The sequence below is a fragment of the Juglans regia genome, chromosome 16, assembly GCF_001411555.2.
Source record: "Juglans regia cultivar Chandler chromosome 16, Walnut 2.0, whole genome shotgun sequence".
NCBI lineage: Eukaryota > Viridiplantae > Streptophyta > Magnoliopsida > Fagales > Juglandaceae > Juglans > Juglans regia.
The window spans coordinates 4293666-4320775 of NC_049916.1; the positions used below are offsets into that span (position 1 = coordinate 4293666).

General features: G+C 36.6%; 3 protein-coding genes across 3 annotated transcripts; 2 read left to right on the forward strand and 1 right to left on the reverse strand.

Annotated features, from left to right (window-relative positions):
* Nucleotides 1–2296: 2296 nt before the first annotated feature.
* Nucleotides 2297–5569, forward strand: LOC108992167 (WAT1-related protein At4g08300-like). The gene is made up of 7 exons (XM_018966635.2): nt 2297–2582; nt 2734–2796; nt 3688–3804; nt 4075–4321; nt 4434–4592; nt 4729–4880; nt 4989–5569. Exons 1-7 carry the CDS (start codon nt 2368–2370, stop codon nt 5233–5235), a joined length of 1200 nt encoding a protein of 399 aa, XP_018822180.1. The 5' UTR covers nt 2297–2367; the 3' UTR covers nt 5236–5569.
* Nucleotides 5570–10412: 4843 nt separating this feature from the next.
* LOC108992156 (gamma-glutamylcyclotransferase 2-3-like) lies at nt 10413–14496 on the forward strand. Its single transcript, XM_018966624.2, has 8 exons — nt 10413–10689; nt 10775–10851; nt 11604–11657; nt 13306–13362; nt 13441–13481; nt 13577–13648; nt 13841–13920; nt 14059–14496. Exons 1-8 carry the CDS (start codon nt 10581–10583, stop codon nt 14136–14138), a joined length of 570 nt encoding a protein of 189 aa, XP_018822169.1. The 5' UTR covers nt 10413–10580; the 3' UTR covers nt 14139–14496.
* Nucleotides 14497–15270: 774 nt separating this feature from the next.
* Nucleotides 15271–27110, reverse strand: LOC108982332 (glutamic acid-rich protein-like). The gene is made up of 12 exons (XM_035686173.1): nt 26762–27110; nt 25572–25677; nt 20867–21004; nt 20374–20465; nt 19078–19165; nt 17690–17970; nt 17426–17531; nt 17007–17348; nt 16835–16911; nt 16632–16756; nt 15912–16157; nt 15271–15787 (listed from the first exon to the last, which is right to left on the reverse strand). The coding sequence occupies exons 1-12, from the start codon at nt 26923–26925 to the stop codon at nt 15765–15767; spliced, it is 1788 nt and encodes a 595-aa protein (XP_035542066.1). The 5' UTR covers nt 26926–27110; the 3' UTR covers nt 15271–15764.

Below are 27110 nucleotides of genomic sequence, written 5' to 3' on the forward strand. Positions count from 1 at the left end.
AATTCATGTCTCTTTATGAATCCTCACATATATAGCTAGCTGCTACTAGCAGTAACGACGTTTGACAATATGATATTTCTCTGTCTAGTGCATCTCATTCTCTACAAGGTGGGATTCGACCAACTTGATCATGTATTTCTCGTTGGAATCCAAGCATGAAAGCACCAACTTAATTCGATTCTCATAAACTAATTAGTTTGTCGCCCATATGTTTGTGCTTATTAATTTGGAACGTTAATTCATCAAGTAATGGTGAAAATCTCCTTTAGTGATCTATATATATAGATTATGTTTTCACCACAATACTAGGTTATTGTAATCTCTGGATTGCTCAAGATTATAGGTCGAATACAGCTACTTAGTGGCTAGAAATTAAGTTCTTTATGTTCTTTATAATAATGATTTCAAGTCGTTCTAATTATAAAATTGACTAGTCTTTTCAAGATATCTACAATAGTTAGGGATTATATATACATACATGCATACTGCATAGTATACATACATATATATATATATATATATATAAGCTGATCTTAGTTTTCTCTTCTTTTGGATGAGTACAAGTTTGGAAAATTACTACAGCCACGTCATCATGATCATGAACATGAGTGGTTCGTCGAGCGCAGTACTACTCAAAGCCAATATATATCTGATTTTATAGAAATTAAATATTAATGGTGCATCGATCCTGTCCATATTAATCTTCGCATGCATGTGGGTGCATGCAGCTAGCATGCCTAGCTACTACGTACCGCAAAACGTACATCACATATGCAACCTCACATGCATCACGATAAAGCACTCAACCTAATTTCTAGTATTTGGTGGCCATTGAATCGAATCCCCGCCCACTTCCCTCATTTCTAGTGTACGTACGTATACACTCTTCCCTCATGATCATGATCATGATCGATCTCTTTATATTAACCCGATTTATTTTCTTTACAATGATTCCAAGAATAATAGGTTAATATTATCATTCCGATATAAATTTCATAATTAAACATGACTTTCTACAATTTAAGATAAAGATAGACATATCGTGAAATCACCGCTTGTTCCAAAAATCTTATAAGCTCATGAAGGGAAGAGGTAGAGTTAATTATTTGTATTATATTCTTAAAATTTTCAATCACGTGTGGATCAGACTCTTTTTTAATGAGTGTGACCAACACGTATAATATTTAATTAAATTGAGTTGAGTGTAGAGTCATATATAGTTTGAACTCAGTACATCTGCTTTGATATCATGTGAAATCATTATTTGTTCCAAAAATTTAATTAAGCTGATAGGAGGAGATAGATTTAATTATTTATATTATATTCTTAACAACAATCATCATTTAATATTTTGGAATCCTACATATGTTGTATCCATCTCTCTTAGAAAATATTTGACACAAAAATTTGTAGGAAATCATCATCCATAATATTCATTCTAAATTTTATCATTTTTATTTACACTAATTGACGGGCGGCTCAATGGTAAGGCCATTGAGGCCATTGCCTAAGGCTCCCACCCTATGTAAGGTCCCTAAAAATACAAATATATTTTTTTAAATTTAAAAATAAAAATAAAAACCATTTCATTAAATAAAATTTTAAATAATTTTTATAGTTTTCAATATGTGCAAGGTCTCATAATACTAAATTTAACATTTAATACAATTAATTTTTTTTTATATAAGTAATACAATGAATGATTTATATTTTAAATAATTTTTTTAAGATCTTACTAAATTGAGGTACAAAATCTGTATTGAGACCTCATTTTAAGTTGTTGTAAATATATATTCACAAAAATTGTATTTAAAGATTTTAAATAAAATCTCATTTTATTGTAAAGTTTGAAAATATTTAATATAATAATTTATATTTTATTATATTATAATTACGAATAACTCATTTAAATTTACCTTAGACCTCAATTTGTATTGAGCCCCCTGCTAATTGATATGTTATAATTTAAAGTGATTTTTCATTGAAGTGGTTCTTAACGTAAGAAATCACTTAATTAAAAGAATTCCACGTCATTTGATATGATTGAAAATGACAAAATTAAAGATGAGAATAGTATTGATCCTTAGAATTATCATATCATGTGACGCTGGTTTTGTACAACAAAAGGAGGAAAGAAAGAAAAATAGTCGATGCATATAGTTAATGGATAAGGGAATTATCTGACAGACAGGAAATGCCTTGGAAAGGTATTCGAGCTGTGAATAATGGGAGTCCTGTCTTAATTTATTTTTACTTTCGCATGTCTATATAAGCAGGCTCTCTCATTTTGTTGCTGACAGAGATATAAAGATCAGAGAAACGCGATTGTCTGTGTGAGAGAGAGACTGTGTATCAGACGTCAAAGAGATGGAAGACAAAAGGGCAGTGGGTGTCATGTCTTGCCAAGCACTAAGAAAGGCGAAACCTTACTTGGCCATGGTCTCATTGCAGTTTGGATATGCAGGAATGTACATCATCTCCATGGTCTCTTTGAAGCGAGGCATGAGTCACTACGTCCTTGCAACTTACCGTCACGTAGTTGCCACGATATTGATTGCTCCCTTGGCAGTTGTTTTTGAAAGGCTCTCTCTCTCTCTCTCTCTCTCTCTCTCTCTCACTATACACACACGCACGCACTCTTGCAGTGCATCATCATCTTCCTCTGCAATATGTTGCTATATATAGAAATATAACCAATTAATTATATATGTTGTTTTCTTCTTTTTTTTACAGGAAAATACGACCAAAAATGACTCTGCCGATCTTCCTAAGAATTGTGGCGCTCGGTTTCTTGGAGTAATGCTCTTAAATACCTTGTTTATAAATATATATATACGTATATGTATATGTATATGCGCGTGCATAAGAGTAATGTTACATATAGTCGTGGAATGCACAAATATTATATAGTCGCTTTGAAAAAGAGTAGAGTTTATTATTAAAAAATTAATTTCTTTTCATATAGGTCTCATATTTATTTATTTTTTTTAAAATGATTGCACAGCACTTACACACTCACGATTATAAATATCATTTCTCTATACATAAATGCTTCTACATTCATGTCTTTGAGTATCTGTGATCGGTAGAACGTACTATACATGCTTAGTTTTTTGCCAAGTGATCGCACTAATTAGATTAACGCATATTCTTATTTTCTTATAAAGAATGCATATAAAAAAACCAACTTTTGATTGTTGCGAACACCAACTGGAATATTGATCGGATTAGCAAGAGATCAACCTTACACCTTTTTATATATATGATCTTTACTGATTACTGGCGACTGAACAATATTCTTTTATCTTACTCATGTAGGGAGGCCAAGAGAAAATAGGAAGTGAAGTGCAGATCATATATATAATTAATCTTAGTTTATGTTTTCTTCTTTTCTTTTTCCTAGCTCCCTTCTTTATTTCTTTCCTTTTTGCCTTAGATATTGTTTTATTTAGAGAGAGATTCTGCCATTTCAAAGGCATCTCTATGGGACGTATTAATCTGCCATTTCAAAGGCATGCCATCACTTAACAATCGTAGCATTAATCTGCCATTTCTATGGGACGTTTGATTCCTTTTTTGGCAATGAAAGTCCACTGTTAGCCAGAAAACTAAGAGCCAGCAAAACATTTAAAGGCCTAGCCATTAATATTAATGCTGGTATATATGCCAATCTTTATAACCATGCAGGCCGGTGCTCGATCAGAACTTCTATTATCTGGGAATGAAGACCACCTCAGCAACATTTGCATCTGCCACTATCAATATGGTCCCCGCCATAACCTTCATAATGGCGATCATGTTCAGGTACAAAGCCGTTTAATTCAACTCATGTCTCATTCACATGGTAAATGTAAAGTCACTTTTAGCGTTAAGAGCCAGCAACTGGCCTGCCGGGGACTCTACATGGGCCACAAAACATATATATGCAAAAGTAAAAGGCCAGGCGGGAAATTTTAATGGGAAAGAAACTGAAAAAACAAACCTCCATATATATGCATTTATCAATAATGATTGCAGACCGGGATATCAGCCTCAAAAACATGTCATGTAATCGATCATTTTGTCATTAATCAGGTTAGAGACCGTGAATTTCAAGAAGTTACATGGTGTAGCTAAGTTGGTGGGCACAGTAATCACGGTCATGGGAACCATGGTCATGACTTTGTACAAAGGCCCAATCATCGATTTCATGAAGGGGAGAGGACATGAAAGCCACCACAAAACCAGCACTCAGTCCTCCGGGGATGATCAGCATTTGGTCACCGGCACCTTGATGCTCCTAGCCAGTTGCAGTAGCTGGGCCGGTTTCTTCATATTGCAAGTGCGTAAAGTAGCTAGTAAATCTTAGTGTTACATATTTGGAATCCATGATTTTGACATACATTTTTTTGGTGAAATTAATATTTGAGAATTGTGGTCCTTGTGATTCTCAGTCGTTTACCTTGAAGAAGTACCCGGCTGAGCTATCTCTCACAGCATGGATATGCTTAATGGGCATGGTGGAAGGTGCAATCGTGACGCTTGTGATGGAACGTGACCTCACTGTCTGGGCTATTGGCTGGGATTCTAGGCTCATTGCCCCTGTTTACTCTGTAAGCACCAATTAATTAAGTTTTAGCATAATTAACAAATATACTAAAGACAACAAGCTAGTGGCAACGTTAATGCATGAATATTTCAAGTACACTACTAATTAATCAAGCCTGCGGACTTCTGTAATATATGTAGGGGGTAGTTTGCTCTGGAATCACATATTATGTACAAGGAGTTGTAAGCAGGGAACGAGGCCCAGTGTTCGTCACGACTTTCAGTCCACTGTGCATGATCATCACTGCCGTTCTAGGCCTCATCGTTTTAGCCGAGCAAATCCACCTTGGAAGGTATATATATATATACGCCCGTACATATATATGTGCGTGTGTGTGTGTCTTGATTTTCATTTGTTGATTAAAGACACGTAATACGTTTGTTGATGTGCTGTTCTACAGTTTAATTGGAGCCATTGTCATAGTACTGGGGCTTTACACAGTGGTGTGGGGTAAAAGCAAAGATATTCTACCAAACTCAAAAGCTATCGTAGCCGATGAGAAAGGAACCTCCCAGGAGTTGCCAATCACAGTCGACATAACCAGTGCTAATAGATCATCATCAATCGCCAGTATTGATCACATCAACAAAGATGTAGTTGCCGGGGTGTCAAAGATTCCAGCAGCATTAACAGTCCCCCATCACTAGGGACGTTCTCTTTAATTCGAGAGATTAATCTTTAATTATTTACAAATCATGATGACTCTTTCTGATCTTCGTCTCCAAGTACTAGGACTCGTGCATGCATGTATATTGCGCGCGCGCGCTTTCAATATATATGTATGTTTTGTATTTTGAAGTTCGTCGAGATCGATTATATATAAATTACGATCGATGTGAGACATGAAAATAAGCGATTATATATAACTATTAATATATATGATATAAATGTACCCTAAGGTTTGGATACTCCATTTTCCTTTTATCCTACTAATTTTGTTATATATACTTTGGGTTAGTACTAATATTCGTAAAACTTGTGCCTTACACACGCACGAAAGATGATGAATCTAGAATAATATATGTATGGAGATCAAGAATATTGGATATTTTGAATAATATATGTATGGAGATCAAGAATATTGGATATTTTGCATGTGTTGTTATGTTGGCATCTGATTTTATATATTCAATGAATAACATTCCATATTCTCAGATGCTTAAAACTTTTGTATATATATTATTGTTGGTTTTGGATATACATGCATATGACTGATCAGCAACGCAACGTCCAAATTGCTGAGAAATTCCATCACTTGGGTAGCGGCCTGCAGGAAGCTGGCTATAGCCAGCTTCCTGCAGGCGGGACGTACTGGCGGTAGCTAGCATGCCTTCTGCATGGTTGTCCTCTAGCTAGCTAGCTAGCTAGATTGGGACGTACTGGCGGGACGATCTGTATTTAACTAATTATGGGTATCACACGAGCTCTTGGAAAATAGTCAACTAATTAATTAATTTCAAGGCATGCTATCATGAGTTTGCAGTAGGGAATTGAATGTTATTATATATACGTATTCATGCCAACACTACAATAAAAAAGCTCTTTTAGGACCAAAATTTTTGTCATAAATTATGGTCATTTCATCTCAAAATATTTTTTAATACAAAAAAAAATTGGTCTCAAACTCATTCTAATTAACAACATTATATCAAAAGATATATTAAAGTGAAAATCACTATTTCATCTCAAAAAATATTTTTTTGGACAAAATTGAAGGAAACCGTTCGAATACGTTCGAACAGAAATTTCTTTTGTCACGATTGAAATTCGTTCCAGAATATCGTTCGAACGGTTACAATTTTACGTTCAAACAGGATTAATGTGTTTGAACAATTGCAAAATACTTGCGAATAAAAATAAATTATACACACGTTCGAACGATATTAATTTAACTTTCCGTTCGAACGTTAAAGGATCAAATCAAACAATATAAGCGTTCGAACAGTATAAATTATGTTCGAACACTACGAAAATAAATAGCATTCGAACGTAATGTGATCGTTCGAACTCTACGAAAATAAATTACAATCCAACATTATGTGATCGTTCGAACGTTATGTGGTCGTTCAAACGATAACTATTTTATTTAAAGTCAATAATAAAAAATCAAATAAACATTTATAATATTTGAAAAAATATATTAAAAACTGTTTAACACTCACAAAAGTTTTATAATAAGTACGAACTAAATAAATAACCGTGAGACTGGCATTGTTCGTATATAAATAAATAATTCCAAAATCTATATGCAAAAAATCATCAGTTGCTTGGAGGCCTGTATTGTTGCTTAAGCTGCTGCATTTGGAGTTGCATCTGTCTTCTGAACTCTTCTTGTTGTTCTTCATGTGTATGAGTATCGGTCGCTGGGACATCCAGACAGACCAAGGCATCAGTACACAGCGCTACTCATAAGGACATGGTCGAGATCGTGCGTGCAACGATCAACGAACAGACATCAGCGTTGATCGATGCAGTGCATATGGAGGTTCGTTCTGCTATGTCTGAGTTTCGTACAACTTGTACTATCTTCTAAGTTACGTACGAAGCTTGATGTCATGTCTGCAACTCAGGTCATCATCAGTACTCGACTGACATAGATAGAGGAACGCTTAGCTGTAGTCGAGGATGTGTGCAAAGAGTTAGGGTCTTAGTACTCTCTATCTTTTATTTTTGTATTTTTTTTATTTTTAGAATAGACAACATTTAACGTTTTGTAAATTCAATATTTAATTATGAATTAGTATTATTTTATATTTTCTAAACTAATTATTGATTGATATTATTTATATTATTTAATTGATAAATTTCTTATAATTATTAGTTAATATAAATATAATTCTCTAAAAAAACCATATGATCACTATTCGAACCATACAAATAACGTTCAAACAGTATTGATTCATCATTCGAACGGTAAAAACTGTATGTCTGAACAGTAGAGCAATTTTCTGCTATAATAATGTTACTTAACGTGCCAAATTGCACATTCGAATAGTGTTGATTCATCATTCGAACGGTGAAATTATACGTTCAAACGTAGAGCAGTTTCCTGCTATATTAATTTTATTTAACGCTCCAAAATGTACGTCGAATAATGCTGATGCATCATTCGAACGGTGAAAATTGTACATTTGAACGGTAGAACAATTTTTCACTATAATAATTTTACTTAACGCACCAAAATGTACATTCGAACGGTTCAATTTAACCATCTGAACATTAAAACATTACATTCGAATGGTTTCATTATTAGGGACAAAATATTTCATGTCGATTTTGTTCTTCCATCATTTTTTTGAGACAAAATCTGAAATTCGTCCCTAAATCTCACTTTTTGGAATGATTTTTATTTCATTCCAAAACAAAATCATCCCAAAAAGTCTTTTTTGTTGTAGTGCAAGGTACGTATCTTTTTTATGAAAGATTTGCAATATTAGCTAGGAATTGATACATATTTCCAAAATATCTTTTATTTTTCTTTTTCCTTTCCTTTGTCATTCTTTACGTTTCTTTTTTCATTCTTTGCTTTGAAAGATCAGTACAATCGATTTTTTAAAATATTAAAAAATAATTAATTTTTTCTTTCTTGCTTTCTTTTTTTGTATGAAAGAGGTATCCCATCTCATATGTGTTGGATAAATAACCAAGATATAAGTGTAGAAACTAACACTTTTTCAAAATGAAAAAGGAAAATGGGATTTTAAGAATTTTGTAAAAGTCAATCCAATTTCTAGATTGAGGGGATCATGAAGTCTGATTTCTAGTACTGTACAAGAGCAATGCTACTATTCATTTTAGATCTTGTCATCCTCAACTACACTTGTAAATTAAAATAGTTTCATATGTCAACCATTAAAACGATTAGCACTTAAAATATGTCACATAACAAGTGAAGTAGGGGATACTTGGCCTTACCTAAGACAGGATGACATATATTTTCTATCTGCTTTCAACACTGCATGTCGGTTTGACAGGCACACGGATTTTCCAAACCACCATCTGATCTCAATGCCCAAAAACCACTAATAGAGCCTATGCCTAATTTCCTCTTTACATTCCTTATCACCCATAGAAATTTCTCCTTAGATCGACCAAGATAAAGGACCAACACATGCATGATGATCAGTATGTTACAATACTCAACTTGACCCATGAGGACCCAATATATGCATGGAAGAGATCCATGGCACCTACCTCAACCAAAGAGACCCTCGGCCACGGCCGTGGATCACTGCACAAATCCAGGTTGTGGATCTACATGGATCATGGATGAGGAGGAATGGAATGATGCAGCTAGCCTAGAGATGAAAATGAAGGGGAGAGAGACCGAAAACCAGGTTTTATATATAGTAATGATAGTTATAGTATTTGTGCAAGTATGACGCATTCTTTTTAAAAAATAGAGATTCATTTTTAATAAATTAATTTTTCTTGTGGGTCAACTCATATTTATTTATTTTCCTAAAAATAAATACTACACGACACTTACGTATTTTATGATTATAAATATTATTTCTCTTCTACTCATGATATAGGGCGGTTGAAAAGGTAGAATTCGGCCATGTGCCATGGGGATATTTTACACGCCATTAACCCATTTGCGAGAATTTTAGTATAGACCAATGTTTTTAATTTCGTACCGTACCGGCCGGTACGGTCGAAATTTTTCGTTTCGGCCGTCCGGCCGGTACAGGTACTAGATATATACCGTACCGGCCAAAATACCGGCCGGTACCGGCCGTTTCGGCCTAAATTTCGGCCTGTACCGGCCTATATTTCGGCCGGTACCGGCCGATATTTCGGACTGTGTGTATTTTTTTTTTTTTTCGTTTTTTCAAACTACAAGTTTATTTTTTGACCCCCAATTTAAATTAGACTATTTATAATTTATATGTATGTATGTATTTATATATAATTTATTCATATATAAACTATTATTTTAGAATATAATTGTTATATATATTTATATATATAATTTATTCATATATCGACTATCCCGAAACGATACACGAAACGGTACCGGTACCGAAATATTTCGTTCCAGTGTCTTGACCGGTACGCCATCCGGTACGGTATTCAAAACATTGGTATAGACTATGCTTGCTTGGCTCATTTGGTGGGCTCGTTGCTTGTCTGTTGCTCAGCGGTGACCGACCGTTGAGCTCCAAGTATAATTGAGAATGATAAAAATAGAGATGGACAATATTTTTTCTTACATCAATAATACAAACATGACGACAATTACACAATTTTTGCACAATTACTTACTAAAATCATTTTTAATTTATTTGAATTTCATTTGGTTTGATAGATTTAAATTAAAAATAATATTACTTTGATTAGAGAATTATATAAAAAATCACGTGATAGTTATATCATAACCGTTTTAGTTGATATGCAAATTAAATGGAAATTAAAAAAGGTAATGATACCCTTACACCTTTTTTATTATTATTTATTTTGTAATTTTTTTTTTCTTTTTACTCTTTGAATTTAGATTAAAAATTTTAAAACATAACATTTTTATATAATCTAATAAAAAATAAATTTAATCAATTAACGTAATTATATAATTAAATTTATTTTTAATTAAATTAAATGATTATATTTCTAAATGTTTAATCAATAGTAAAACGGATAGTAAAACAATAGTAAAAAGAATATGAATCGTTAACCAATTAAAAAATGCAATGAGGCCACGTTTTTCTTTTTCTTGTTCTTTTTTTTTTTTTTCTTGGTATGTTTTCATGCTGTCGTGGCGAGTTGCTGGTGGCTGGTGGAAGCTCGACAATTTCCACGGGCCTCTCAATTGTCAAAGCCTCTCGTCTGTACCTATTGCACTCCCAAACCCACTAGATTGATAGCTACTCTCTCTCTCTCTCTCTCTCTCTCTCTCTCATTCGTCGTCTCTTATTCCGTGGAGAGAGATAAAGGAGAGAGCCCGAGCGTCATTTAGAAGGAAGATAAAGCGAGAGTGAAAAGGTGGAGAGAGATGGTGATGTGGGTATTTGGGTATGGTTCTCTCATTTGGAAAGCCGGCTTTAACTACGATCAGCGCCTCGTTGGGTTCATCAAAGGCTATCGTCGTGTCTTCTATCAAGGTTTCTCTCTCTCTCTCTGTGCGCTACGTGTTCTTTATATTTTACAAGTTTGATATAGTGGGCCATGACGATTATTACGATTTAGGTAGTACGGACCACAGAGGAACACCAGAGTATCCAGGAAGGACAGTGACATTGGAGCCAGCAGAAGGCGAAGTCTGTGTAAGATTTTTAATTATCATTAATAGGTTTTTCTATGGTTCGAGTGGTAGTAATTATCAATCGTGCAGTGATTGTTCTGTCGTTAATCCGTAATGTGAAAGCTGTATCTTATTGGGTTATCTTGCATTGAAGATATATGAGTAATAGAAAAGAAGACATAATCTGCCGTTTTTAATTGATGGATTGTAAATCGATTTACATTGGTCATAATCCACTGGTTTATTTGGGCGCACTGATATTTAACGGAAGAAGAAAAATTATGGAAATTAAAGTTTTATCATGAAGTAAATTGTTCTATTTTCACTCCAAATTTCGTGAGTATTGTGAGTTTTGTGTCTCTTGGGTGGTTGTGTCTACTCAATTGTCTCGGTAATTGCGGCAGGCTTCCGTCAAGTCACAGGAAGAATAGGCATCGGAGAAAACAGTTCACTAGAAAAGCATATCCCAAGATCAACAGAACATAGAAGTCTCCTATCGTTCAATTCAGTGTGTTATTCATGTTTCCATAGGAATAAAATTACCACATTGGCATATAGGGGAGAGGAAAGAACTGTATAATATTTACATTTTAGATAGTTGATGGAATTTCTTTCGTGAATAAGCAATCAATTTCCCACTTGAAATTTATGCTTGTATGCCATATCCCAGTTTTATTCTCGACTTCACATATGTAATTTCCTCATTGTGAAGTCCAAATTATAAAATGAGACACGCATGAAAATGGATAAATTTGTGATTTTGCGAGGTCATAGTGTGGAGTTGCCTACAAGGTCTCTACAAAGGAAGATGAAGAAACTGCACTAACGGTACGTTTCTTGAAGTATATTATTTGAACTTTTATCTTGGTTTGGCTTCTAACAAATGTTAAAAAATCTTAATTTTATTTTTTTGTTCCATTCGAGACCATCACCTTCCCTTTTCATTCAAATGCTCGACAAAAATTCGATAAGCAGTTGGTGCTTCTCATCCAAATTTCTGATTGCTAATGTTGTTGTTATCTATTATCTTGTTTTCATTGGTATTGTGAGCTTTGTTTAGTTAGTTTTGGGAAGTTTATTAAAAGCGTAATCTTCTATCTTCTTTGCTATTACTGAATTTCTTAATTGCTTTCTTTGGGAAAGGATCCCTCACTCTTAGGAGCCATGGAAGTCTATTCCAGACTATGAGACAAGGGCAAGTTTAGAAGAACAGCAGGCTAGTAGCTTGGGCTTTCAATCAGGGAACGAGAGTACCGAGTTTCATTAATCCACTGAGAACCTGTTTATAAATTTGAGCGCTTGATGTTGAAAACAGTTCATTTTCACATGTGTGCACCCACACATTCACCCACACCAATGCACACGCATATAAAGGTCACACCTTTCCTCACTCTATCAGAGGGTTGAACATATCAAGGTTGCACCTTTTCTCTCTCTATCAGAGGGTTGAACATATAAAGGTTGCACCTTTCCTCTCTCTATCAGAGGGTTGACCATATGAAGGTTACACCTTTCCTCTCTCTATCAGAGGGTTGACCGTTGCACCTTTCCTCTTACATGCTACACTTATGAGGCTACCCCTTTGCAAAGTCAAGTTTTGCATTCATTCTACTTACTCATAATTTCTGCTTGCACTCAATCATATCTGTCATGGCCAAGTTATACAGGTCCATTTAGGTCTGCCTATAGTTCAATTCAATTTGAGATGCACTCAGTTGATGTGGTTATTCTCATTAATGGTGTTATGCGATGCTTTTTATCATCTAATACGTGTTACCTGTTAAATGATATATTGCATATTCAATGCAAAAAGGTAGAAATCCTATATAGAGCTTATCTCCTACTGTCTTTTGCCAAGGAAGAAAAAAAAAGATCTCCCACTATCTTAGTATTTACAACTTCAAATATTTGATAGTCATCATCTCGTTCATTTCCTATAATTGTTCCTGATAAAAAGGTTTATAGTCATCAACCCTTTTGGTATTTTCCGTCTTAACATGTCTTTTAAAACTAATGAATTGGCTCTCTTTGCCTGTAATTACAAATTCCTCCTTTTACCACTCAGTGTTCTACACTTTTGGGGTAAATGTTTTTGCAAAGCCCTGCTTATTTCTTATGGCATCCCAGTGCCATTCTTCTGCCTGGGAGGGCATTAGAATGATTTGAATCTTGATGAATCCCAATCTCTTGTTATTGACAGACATCCTTTGTGAAAAATCTATCTTTTGAAGCTTGCAATGCACTTATCGCAATCGCTTCTGTAATTTCCTTCAAGATGTTTCAACTAGTAATCAATTGGTCCCCTTGAATTGTCATTTTGTTAATTTAATTGTGTGCTCATAAAGATATGCTTACCATGTTTTGCAACCTCACTTTTCAGCCAGAATTTTTTCTCAAGCCCACACTTTGTACTTTCTAATCAATTAATGATTACATGGTTTGATATATTTAGATTTCTTGCTTTGTATGTATGCAGCATTTAGAAGTGAGGGAGAAGCAGTACGACAAGAAGGCTTATCTTGATTTCTTCACTGTAAGTTCTACATGTTCGTTGCAAATATTGTAAGGAACCAATTAATGATGTGAGTTAATCTATTGAAATCTGTTTTAGGAACCTACAGCTACAACTCCTGCTGTTTCTGGAATAATGGTGTAAGTGGCAAAAACCTTCAAATGACTATGCATTTCATATGCATGTTGGATTGCCACAATGCAACCAGGTCAAAACCTAAATTTTCACTTTTTAGGTACATTGCATCTCCAGACCAGAAGCTCAACAGAAATTACTTGGGACCTGCTTCAATTGAGGATATTGCCAAGTACGAATCTTTCAAATGCAATCTAGTTTGGCATTTGCTGAAAAAGAAAACTTTGCACCAAATCCTGAATCCGAATACGATCAAAATTTATGAGGCATCCTCTATGTGATGATTTTTCATTGACCATGCATAATTGTTCATTTCCTGTCACTCAAGTGATTCCTTCATTTGTATCCTTTTCTTTTAAAACAGACAAATAATCCACGCTGAAGGCCCATCAGGTCCCAACAGAGACTACCTTTTCCAACTTGAAAAGGCTCTTCTTGAAATGGGTAAGGTTCTTCTAAGAACCTTCAGCATTATCTAATTCTACTATTGAATATTTCAGTTTTTCTCTCTTTAACCTGGAAAACTTCGCTTTCGCTCTTCTTTTCATTCTCTCTTTTTTCTTTTTATAATTTTCTCTATAGGTTGTAAAGACAAACATGTAATGGATCTTGCAAATGAGGTCAGGCGCATGGTTTCCCTGGGGGAGCTGACTGCTTCATGAAGTCATGAACAGGAGGCAAAACGTTTCTATGAACTGGAGCAGCCTTCACATTTTTCAACCAAAAGGTTCTAAAATATCATTGGACTTGATCGAAAAAGACAAGAAAGCCGAGATGTTAAGAATTACTCGGACTCGGAGTTTCATTTTTTTAAGTAATAACAATTTTTTATTAGTATAGAAGTATTTTATTGACATGTAATTTTATAGGTCCCTCTTATGCTATCATCCCTATCATAAACACTTCGATGCCTGTGCTAAGAGTTAACTCCATTGGACCATAAGGTGCATGAACTTTCACCAGAACCGAGGTTGAATCTGCCTTCATGATTTGGTCATGCATTACAATGGCGTTTTGACATATGCCTTTGTGGCCACAGATTGTTGAAAAACTCCAGCTTTAACTTGCATCTTTTGGTTCACCAAAGATCCGTATTGAACCCGGTCATCGTTGCATTTTCATTGCAAAAATCACGAATAGAGAACTCACATGCTGACACTACCTGCCTTTCTTAATTCTTAGCGCGACTTGCACTCTTTTAGTGTGAGGCTCAGTTCAAAGATCATCACAATGGGAACAATTAGACTGAACTTGGGCATTAGATGGAGTTTCAATTTTGGTTTTGCCGATGCCAATGTTGAAAGGGCTCGACTAGAGGTTTCGAGGGTGTGGTGGTTTTACTATAGTTAGCATTGAACACCTTTCATGTTTGTGGTTTCGGTTATAGCATTGTTTACAGGATGTGGCAGTTCTGGTTTTGGATTGTTTCAGTTTCTGTGACAAAACAGCTTACAACCCATATACAACCATATAGAGTATACTTGGAAAAAAGGTTTTGAATTTTGTTTCATATCGGCCGATATGGCTGAAATATGTCGTACCAACCACCCGGTTGGTACAGAGAAAGATATAGTTTCGTACCAGTCAAAATTTCAACCATTTCTGCCCGTACCAGCCGATATATAGATCTCGGCCTTTACTTTTTTTTTTTTTTTTTCATTTCTTCAAAATGCAAGCTCATTTTTTAACCCTCCAATTCAAACCAGATTATTTATAATTTATATATAATTTATTCATATATAAACTATTTCAAAACGGTACCAATACCGAAATATTTTATTTCAATACCTCGACCGAAACAATCACCGGTATTCAAAACATTGCTTGGAAGTCTTGCCCTGAAGGATAAATTTCATAAAGAACTTGGCTTTGAGTCTTCTGACTTGCGTTTCCTTCAAATTCCCGATTAACAAAATGCATTCCCTGAACAGTTTTACTTGCAGAAATTATATAAATCGACAGTCAATGCTACAAATCTTCTTGAGGGGTTGTCCAATTGTTATCAGTCTCCAAAAAACATCATTGTTGCCCGATCAATGTGACCGAGATATATGTGGGGAGCTCTTTTGGGTGGTAAAATTAATCAAAACAGACCCGCCACATGCCTGTCACACGTTATACACAATGACAGCATACAAAACTTGGTAGATCACTAATCCATCAAAGACTAACCACTGCCACACCCAAAACAAAATTTAAAAAAATCAGAAGAATAATAAAATACAGTGTACATTCTTACTTGTACGGCTTCTGTTATCCATAATCTTGCAAGTCCACTTATGAAGAACTTAATCACTGTCCTCATCAGCATCTGCATATGAAAGGTTAAGATTTAGGGAACTGAGTAAGATCTTCAGAAAAGTTCATTGAAGAGACTGCAGCAACTATTATATAAGTGACTAAAGCAGAGTTTAAAATAATTCTTAATACTTTACCCTCATTAAACTCTTCACTCTGACTGTCATCATCATTATCATCATCTTCATCATTATCATCTCCGTTTTCTTTGTCATCATCGCCATCTTCATTATCGTCACCATTGCTTTCAACTGGAACTTTGGGCTTTGGAGGAGCTACAAAACTGGCTGTGGACCTCCTACGTGAACTTTGCACAATATTACTCATGTCAATGCCTTCAAGTTCTTTTGCTCTTTCTTTCTTCTTTCTGACTTCCTTGATTTCTGAGCATAAGAAACCACATCATGTCCATCTTTATACAGGTGCACACAGCTTGGCACCTTTAGGCGCACATGTGCATTTGCCTCCAAACACCACCTTGAGACCTTAGCCTAAAAGGGTGGACTCACGACCACATTAAAAGAAGGATGACCTATATATTTTATAATGGTATTTGGAGCAAAACTTATTGGAATTACTTTTCTCTGCAGACAAAATTACTCACTTTTAATAACTTGGCTTCAGTTTACCGATAAAAAAAAAAAACTTGGCTTCGGTGAGAGGAGGATGACGAAATCATATAGACCCTATGACTGACAAGAAATGAATTCCATGACCTTCTAGAACACTTGTTCCTTCTTATACTGGGTCTCAAAAACATCTTTCAGAAGTAAACCATATCAGTGTAATAAGCATACCAGTTATTCACAGTTGAAGATCAAGTGAACACACCAAACAAAAGCTGAATTACATTATACCTTTTTCCAAAGGATTTGCAGACAAGCCTTCTTTGGATAATATTTCCTCCAACTCCTTTATCAGGTGGGTCTCACGTTTGTTCTCAGGCACCTGCTTTACTTTCTTGTAAATGGATGGGGGAACACTGTGAAAGAGATCAATAACATCAAGACATCAACCTTGACAAAATCTACAACCATTACAAGAGTCAAATAAGAAAAACCTCATTCCACAAGATTTGATAACTGATTTCAGATGCTCCACTTGTTTCCCATATACAGGGTTTGAATTGTCTTTTTTCTGCATATTTGCATAAAAATTGTGCTTCAAAAAACAATATATTATTTGATCTGCTTTTTGGAGCTAGGAAAACAAGATAAGTTAGATAACCTTCATAGGTTTCTCATCAGATTGACCATCTTCAGAGACATTTCACCGTCTTTTGAATCAAAATTTTCCTTTGATATTGTTTTCGCAGCCTTCCTCTGCTTACCACTAGATATGTTGGTCTCCTTTGAAGGTCTTCCCCGTTTTTTAACATCAGAGTTATGCATCTTTCCTGTTGGAACCTTTTTCTTTCGAGGTTTCACTTCTTCTTCATCATCCTTGCTATCTGAGGAATCAGAACTCTCTTCACTACTGACCCTTTTGGATGCTTTCCCATCATACGTTTTCTTAAGATCTTTCTTGACATTACTTGTAGGTTTTTCTTCAGAAAATTCACAAGATTGCAACACCTAAATATAATAGTGAACAAGGTTAACTGTATGGTGTGCTTCAAGAAGTTAATGATGCAAGAACAAATTTTACGCACATCATCTAATTGTTGACTAATAAACTTCTTTTGGGAGTCAAGAGTATATTTCTCTAGTTCAAGATCTTTCTCCAGAAGTCGACGAAGTTCAGCCATTGTAATTTTCCTGGAAAGGGGAAAAAAAGAAAGAGAAACAATTAGTGTGAATGCCAAAATATAACATATTGGGAAAGAGAAAATCAATTTATGATACACTGAATGTTGAAGTACATTAATAAGATAGAGATTGAAATTGGTAACAAATTTGCAGATGAAGCAGCATACATGGAATTAGCTTTGATATAAGAAGCTCTTTTTCTAACAGCTTTCTTTATCGTGCTCTCACTTGGAACTTCCTTATTTTCACTGGCTTTAGTTTCCTCACATCCAGCTTTGGTAGTTTTATGTCTTGTCAAAAGGCCCATAACTGGAGTTTCTTCCGAATCCTTTACATCTTTCTTGGAATGAAGCCCCTCAGATGAGTCAGCCACTTCTCTGGTCACACTTTTCTCCCCCATATCCCCAGAAGTCTTCAAGGCATTGTCAGAATCAGCACCATCTAAGCACTAGCATATAGAATAGACAAGTTTAGCCAATCATAAATGAGATAATATCTTTATACACCCCTTCTCAACAATTTGTATCCATACAAAATGTATGAATTAATGATTGGAATTCGTACAAAATTGTTAAAATCATCTAAAGTCAAATTCACTGAGCTATCACGCAGACAAGGCAATTCTCCACTTTCACACGGCTATCCAATAAGCAATCTAAAACCAACCAGGCCCGTCAGTCATCAGAATTTTCCACTGTGTACTGATGTTGCTTATTACAGCAGACAGTAAAATATAGACTATAGATTAATCGGGTGCTTTCTCTTGTATCCACCATGTGGACTTGGGTTGCACCCCTTTGTGCTTTTAATAAGATAGAGATTTTTATTAAAAAAACTAATGATAATGATACTATAATTCAGGTTGTGGGTAAACTTGTCGGTTCAAGGCCATTGAGTGCATCTGTAACTTACCTTAAAAAAAAATTGTAATAGTGTCAAAAATTAGAATGACAATATCAAATAGACAAATAACCTAAGCTAAACTAGCATAAATTACTATAGAGATAGTAAATATAGGCCTAGATCTGATCCTACATCACTACACACAGGTAAAATCTTTGACCATCTTGTGCAAACCTTTAGTACTCTCTACAAAATCTGAGAGGTTCTTAGGCTAATGTAACAGAATGTACCAAAGGCATTTCCCAACCTCAAGACTGTACCATGAAGGATGGTCAAACTGTCCTTTGCCAAACTTTTGGGTTTTTCTGTCACAGTCCCTATGTCCACTGGTTGGTTGCAGATTTCTTAACTCAATTGCAAGCCTCAACAGTTTTAACTTCAGTACTCAACTTCATCTTCATTTATTTTTTTTCTATGAGTAAGAGGTAAATTTTATTGATACGAATGAAATAGCCTATTGTACACAGGAGGTATACAAAAGAACGCCTAAATACATTCTAGAATCGCTAAATTAAAGAAAAAAAGTCATGAACATTGTTTCCATTAAGCACAATGGCTGAAAACCAGAGCAATTAATGTGTGTACAAAAAAATTCTGAAACTCCGTCATTGTGCGCTCCCTATCTTCAAAGCACTGCGCATTCCTTTCTGACCAAGTACACCACATAATGCACAACGGAATCATCTTCCAAACTGCCACCAACTGGGGACATGAATTGCCTTCCAAGTAAATCAACCACCCTTAATGGCATTACCCAAGCAATATCAACTCTTCTAAAGATCTCATTCCACAACACTCTTGTCACCTCACAATGCAATAGTAAGTGATCCACTGATTCTCTATGTTTTTTGCACAAATAGCACTAATCCATCACAATGAGTCCCCTCTTCCTTAAGTTGTCCGTGGTAAGAATATTCCCATGAGCAGCAGTCCATACAAAAAAAGCTACTTTGGAAGGCACACGAGACCTCCAAATACATTTCCATGGGAAGCGTACATTACCTTGTGATGCCAATATTTTGTAATACGCCTTGATTATAAACTTCTTGCTACCAATGGTTTCCATTGTATCCTATCCCCCTGTGCCATTATACTTCCTATGGAGTATATCAATCTGAAAAATTCTGAAACAGTATGCAATTCCCAATCATGATTATCCCTATTAAATAGGACATTCCACTGGTGAGAACCATGAGAAAATGCAAGTAGATCTGCCACAAAAGCATCTCTATTAACTACAATACTATAGAGAGCTGGGAAGGCCCTTTCAAGAGCACGCTCTCCACACCAAACATTATGCCAAAACCTGATTTTGGTACCCTCTCCAACCACAAAACGGATATGATTTTCGAAACACTGCCAACCCCTCCTAATAAATTTCCACAAGCCCACACACCATAGCCCCCCCCCCAAAAAAAACACTTCAGTGTCTAAAATCAATAACTTCCTTCCACAACGAATCCCCCTCCAAGTGGTACCTCCATAGCCATTTCCACAATAGAGCATTATTGAAGGTCCTCAAGTTGTGCACTCCCAATCCGCTGATCGAGAATGGGGGGCAAACTTTATTCCAATTAACAAGATGGAATTTTGTTTCCTCCCCCACTCCACCCCACAAGAAAGCCCGAAATAACTTCTCGATCATATTCACCACCCCTGCAGGCAACAGAAATAGAGATAAAAAATAGGTCAGAAGGTTAGATAAAGTGCTCTTAATCAGTGTGAGTCGACCCACTTTCGATAAATACAACTATTTCCAACCAGCCAACATTTTCTCAACTTTCTCAATGACTCCATCCCAAATAGCTCTAGCTTTAAAGGTTGCCCCCAACAGAAAACCCAAATATTTCATAGACAAATAAGACACTTTACAACCCAAGAGATTTTCCATATTGTTGATTCTAGACACCACACCCACCACCACCATCTCAGACTTACCAAAATTCACCTTAAGCCCCAACACGGCTTCAAAGCATAAAAATAGTGCTCGTAAAGCTTGAATTTGGCCAAGATCCGCTTCACAAAAGAGGAGAGTGCCATCTGCAAATAAGAGATGTGAGATTATGATAGAGTCATTAGTACCATTACTCACCGAAAAATCGGCTTAAAAACCTCCTTCAACAGCAGCTTTCACCATCCGACCAAGTGTCTCCATAACAATAACGAAAAGAAAAAGAAACAACGGATCCCCTTACCGCAATCCATGGGAACTGTTAAAAAATCCAACAGGGGTGCCATTAACTAGCACTGAGAAGCGAGCGATAGTAACACAATGTCAAATACATGAAATCCACCTATCAACAAAGCCACACCTCCCGAGCAAATAAAAGAGAAATTCCCAATTCACATGGTCATATGTTTTTTCCATGTCAAGCTTGCATAGAATGCCTGGTACTCCCTCCTTCAACCTATGATCCAAGCACTCATTGTCTCCCCTAAACAAATGCATTATGAGACTTAGAAATAATTTGTTCAATTACCAAGCTTAGCCGATTAACAAGAACTTTCGAAATAATCTTGTATACCCCACTCACCAGGCTTATAGAGCGGAAATCCTCAACTTCCATAGCCGCATGTTTCTTCAGTATGAGAGCAATCAACATCGCATTAAGGCATTTATTAAACTTTTTTAAGGAGTGGAAATCAAGAAAAACCTGCATAACATCACATTTCACAATCTCCCAACAAGCTTGAAAGAATCCTAACGAAAAGCCATTCGGACCCAGCGCTTTTTCTTTAGCCAACTTCATCTTCTACTTGTATCTCTCTTATAAAAATTTTAAAAAAAAAATCTCCAATTCTAAATCCCAAACTCCCCCATCCCACCCCAAAAAAAAAAGTAAAAAAATATTATAAAGTCTATCCAGAGTGTCAAATCTTTTTCCATCCATTTAACAGAGTTCAAAATTTGAAATATCAATCTATGTCAATAGTCCAAGGAGGATGGGGGTAAAGGAATTGGATTTTTGAATCCGTCATTAGAGGTCTCATAACATGTTTCAAGGGTAAGATCAAAGCTTTAAGTACTTATCAAAAAAAAAAAAAAAGATCAAAGCTTTAAGAGGGTTAGCATACACAGATGATTCAGAGAACAATATCCTATCTATTTGGAATTGGAATGGATAAGAAGGCAAGGCTATAGTAGGACATAGGCCTGGAGGGTGGGCTCCTATACCCATCCTACCCAGCCCATCCGCCCGCACCCACAGGCTACTGGGCGGGCAGGCAGATCAAAATCTTAAAACATTAAAAGCGGGCGAGGCTTGGGCATGGGTACCAACCCGCCCATATATAACCCACCCGCCCACCCCATACTATATAAGCCAAAAAAAAAACCTAATTTTACCCTCATTTATTCTCTCCCCCAAGTCTTCCGTCGCTCACTTCCTCTTCTTCTTCTCTTCATCTCCTCCAACGGCCAAGTCTCCCATTCTTCTTCATCTCCTTCTCATCCTCCTCCTCCTCCTCCTCCTCCTCACCTTCTTCTAGATTTCTTCTAGCAGACCCATGGTCGTGGGTCACTTGAACTGGTTATGGCTAAGAGATCCACGACCATGGCCATCGGCCTCTATAGACTACAACCCACAGCCACAACTTGGTCGTGGGTTGTAGAAACCCACGATCATGTCTTGGTCGTGCCCCACTGTACCTCTCATCTTTGCCTCCCTACCATTTTTCTATAGAAAGCAAGTGGAAGACTCATGGTTCTACACAGAGATTGGTATGGATCTACACATTTTTGAAGATCTACAACCATGACTTGGTAAGGATTGGTATACATATTTCAAGATCTACACACAAAGATTGGTTGAAGAAACCCACGAATTTTTTTCAATTTATGGTTGGGCGAAGAGCAGGTATTCGTTAAACAGGGGCAGATAGATAGTGGCTCAGGGCGGGTAGGGGGCAGGGTGGAAAATGACCCCCCGCCCAAGAAGTTGTGAAGTGTGTCCTATGATTATATCATATGTAAACAAAAGCAACTCAAATATGTCATCCTCAGGCTTCGTTTGGAAGTTAAATTCATCTCAACTCATCTCAATATATCATTACAACTTTTTCAAATCCCAACACAAAATATAATAAACAATTCAACTTTTTGAATCCCAAAATAATAATAATAATAAATTATAATATTCTAATAATATTTTATCATCTCAATTCAACTCAACTTAATTCAGTTCAACATTCAAGCGCACCCTCATACTAGGAGGCAAAATATTATGACTACTGTATACTTTTTCTTTTGATAGGCCTATATACTCTTTCTATGGTTTTCTAAGTCATGATGATTGCTTTCTGCAAATCTGGGTTCAGCAAAAAGCAAAATTATTTATTTGATTGAACATTGAAGAATAAGTTATTTCTTTTTTTTTATAAGTACAAATATTATATATATATATATCAATAGGAGTAACCAAGTACACTGAATATATACAAGAAAACATCTTGTCCATATTAGAAAGCCCTTAATGACCCAAAAATCCCGTGAAAAAACAACCAAAAATACACCAAGCCCGACCCCAACCCCTTGTTTCCGTCTTCACAATGCCCTCCCTTTAGACTTCCCTCTAGTTGAGCTACCACCCTTAGCGTCATAGTTAATTGCCCAAGAAAGACGTTGTAATTCCCTGATTTTCTTGAAACTTGATTTGGTTTCAAGCACGTGGCTTGCCTCAATAGTAGTGATTAGTTCTTTAAATTGGTATTCACATCCTCCATGTGAAATTCTCACAAACTGCTGAATCTCGTTAACTTTAGGCAGAATTCAATCCGCTATTGGAGGAAGAGAGACCAGGTGAGCAACATTATCCCCAAACACAGTATCCAGCTGCACTCCAAACTCTAGACATTCCTCTACACAAGGCACCAATGCCAAACCCATATTCAAATCTCATACCTCCTCAGCAGCTCCATTGGTTCTCTCCGATGGTATCAGGGTCCCCATTGGAGATTTTGGGATAACAGCAAGTCCCTTCACCTCTGGTGACCCTTTATGTGCAACTTCAGCGGATCCTACATCTCCTTCAGACTCGGCAGTACACCATTTTCCTTCAACTCTTACGAGGGAGCCATAGTTTCTTCGGGGACCAAGGGTGTAATACCGACTATCGGTGTATCCTGTGTTACCTGAGCCGAATGGCATTCCATTACTGATGTCTCTACGCCGATACCCGACGTAGAACCAACTTCAAATAACCCAGATTTCCTTTTGACCAGCCATACTCTCCTGGATCTGGTTATAGGGACAGAGCTTAATCAGATTTTCCGTTTTCCTTTATCTGAGTTTAAAGGATTCGGGCCTATCTTAGTCTTGTTTCTTACAACCTTGTTGCCTCCAGCTGAAAGCAAGTCTATTTTCGTAGACGAGAAAGCTATCGCTGCCTTCAACTCGACAAGTTGGGTTTTCATCTCCTTTAAAGAATTGTGCATCGTGACAAGCTAGTTCTGAGGCATGATCTGCAAACCACTTTCATCGTTCCCCTCACTTTGAACCCCCGAAACATGACCCGTCTTCAGAGCTGCCGCATATGATCGCCTCGCCACCGTGGTTGTACTTGGGTCTTTATGATTCACCTCCAAGTTGATGTTCTTATTCTTCTTCTGGTTTTCCTTCCTTGACCCATCAGCTAAAAACATATCCGCAGCTTTGTGTAATTCCACAGCAAACTTCTCCCAACCCAGACCTTCATACCCTTTAGGAATGACTACAACACTCTACCAGCCTCTTCCACCATATTCGGTGACAGTTAGATACCTACCATGGTCGTTGGAGCATCATTGAGCCATGAATGCTCTATTTCCTTCGCGCAAGTGTTTTGTGAAATCCAACTTTCCCCCTTCCTGTAATACGGCCTCCACTGTAGCTATCAACCATTCTATACCACTATGACCCATCACTACAAATCTTAAAACCCTTCTGCTCCTTTCCACAATTTTTAATGAAGACCACCATGTTTCTGGCAAAAACTCTATAGCCTTCAATTCCACCCAAAAGCGCACCAGCTAACCCATAATGATATCAAACCTTCGACTTCAGATGCAAGGGCTTCCCAAGCTGAAGGGCTTCATTCTGTCGAGTATTTATGCAAAAAGCTTTGAGAGGCAGATAAAAATCTGCGAAATGAACTGTTGATAGGGCTCATGGGACAAGCTAATCTAGATGTCGGAGTGCTCGAAGTAGACTCACCGGAATCCGGCGACTCTTTCTGTGTCAACAGAGACTGCGGAAAACTCCCTTGCAAAAATACAGTTCACCGAAGGGAGGACCAACTCCAAACGGCCCTCAGCAAAGTCGCCTGGGCCCGTCGACCTTGTCTGTGACTGAGGTGTCACTCGCCGGCTAAAGAGAATGGAGGGATGCGGCAGTTGGGTTGCGTCTGTCGCCATAGCCCTCTAGGATATACGAAAACACCAGCAAATCGACGCCGAAGTACTCCTATTAGCCTCGCCTAAAGTCAGCGAAACTTTCTGTGTCAATAGCATGGCCACCGGAGCACTCTGAAAGACGAAAGAAACCCTTGCAAAAGTCCAAGTCACTGGTGGGAGGACCGGCGCCGGATGGCCCTCAACGAAGTCACTAAGGCCTATCGGCCTTGTCTGTGCTGGTGGTGAGGTGGCAAGTGTGGGTGGAAGGTGGAGGCGGGTCTGGTAGCCTCTAGGGTTTGGTAGATTCAAGGTCAATCTTAGTTATTTCTCTTTTAGTAGGGTGTGAAAATCAATTGTACAGCTAGGAATTATATGCTATTAAGCAGAGTACTAGAGTAGGAAGATTTTGGAAAGCTGCATCTACAACCTTTTGGTGCATTTGTGGCATTAAGATTCTTAGGTTAAAGTTGAGAAAAAGGGAAATTCTCCAATCCATGTTCTTAAGTTGAACCTCACAGCATCTATACATTGTTTCTGGAATTCCTAGACAATAACTCTACTTTTCATTCACATTAATTTGTATTTGTGATAATGGCACAAAATAAGATGTGATAATATTTCTTTTTTTTTATCGGTAAACATGATTTTATTGAAAATAATGATATCAAAGCACAGAGTTTCTACCCCAACAATATCTTTTTGTATCGGTAAACTACCCTGACAATAACGGTACTCAGATTATAAGTGGATGAGAAGTTCCTAGATCCGAAGAAGTACCTCCAGTAAATATTGCTTTATAAGTCTCTTATGCACATCCAAAGCATATGTCTCCAACCCCAAGTCTTTCTCTAACAATCTCCGTACCCCCTCAAATGTCAAGGAACTGCATTTTAAAAACAATTTCACCAATAACTCAACTTTTGAATCGCCCATGACAGGCTCAAAGCCCAAAATACTCACTAATGTACTAATAAAATGACTTTTAAGCAAATAGCTTGCTTACAATTTTATGCAAAAGATGAAAGACTAATTAATCAGTAGCAGTATAAACCTACAATTGATTTTATCACCATCACATCAATCAATATATTCTTGATGTATAGAAGGAATAATATGGATAACCAAAAAAATCTTGACTTACTAAAACAGCACATTTAATGGTAAACTATGATCTGTACAAAAACCTTCCTTCTGAATTTGATGCATAGGACAATCCCCAACATTGTTCCCAAACAAAAGAAAAAAAACCAATAGGCATCTACAGTAACTCCGTTTGCTATTGTTTTATTATCTACAGTTCCTTTTCACAAAGAAAACTCAAAATATTGAAACATACGTAGATATAGCTACAAGTAAAGATACATATTCATACATATATGGATGTTTCTATGTATGCGTGTATGTGTATATCTCGTCCTTATGGAAATAAGACAAGGGAAAACGAGTTATATTTTTATAGGTCGAGGGAAAACAAGATAGCTAAATACACGTAAATAAACAGATAAGAAGTTTAGGTGCTGTTGTAAAAGGCAAGCATACAACAATTACCAAAACCAGAACAAGAAATAGAAATCTAATAACACAACAACAGAGAGGGACATTCTGATGAGAAATTAAACTATTACACAACCTTCAACAAGTATGGAAAAGTGCTAGATCTCACATGAACATATTTCTCTGTTAATTATGTACCTGGAATAGAATTTATTTCATAAACGGAGCCCATAACAAAGAAAACCTTCAAACCCAGAAATTAAATGTAAGCATAAAACTCCTAGTTCTTCAATATTCTGCAAAACCCACTATTACTAGAAGTTTCTACAAACCATACTACTATTGCTATTATGCTTATGTACCCAATTCAAGCCAAACACGACAAAATTTGAACGAAAAACACTTTTTCTCCGCCCCTATAACATCCAATCACGAAAAGCATTTTGAGAATCTCCCAGGAGAAAATTTAGTACCAATTGATTTGAGAGAGAGAGAGAGAGTACTCGGCTTGTTCTTGGAAGTAAGCAACGCGAGAGCGCATAGCTCCTTTAATCTGCGACTCGATGTCGTGCGCCAAATCCTTGATTTCTGTCTTAGGGCTCTCGCTATGCTGCGCCACCTCCGCCACCTCCGCCATTTCTGTGTGCGTCAGTGCGTGGATGGACGGACTATGGAGTGAAGTCCGCTCTCCGCGGGTGTTTCTGTGCTTAAAACCTTGGGTTGGCAGTTTGGAACGGAGGTAGAGAAGTAAGGAATTATTACAGTGTATGTACTGGTATGTAACTTCTGCGTGCTTCTTCTGGATCTGAACTGCTCGTTAAG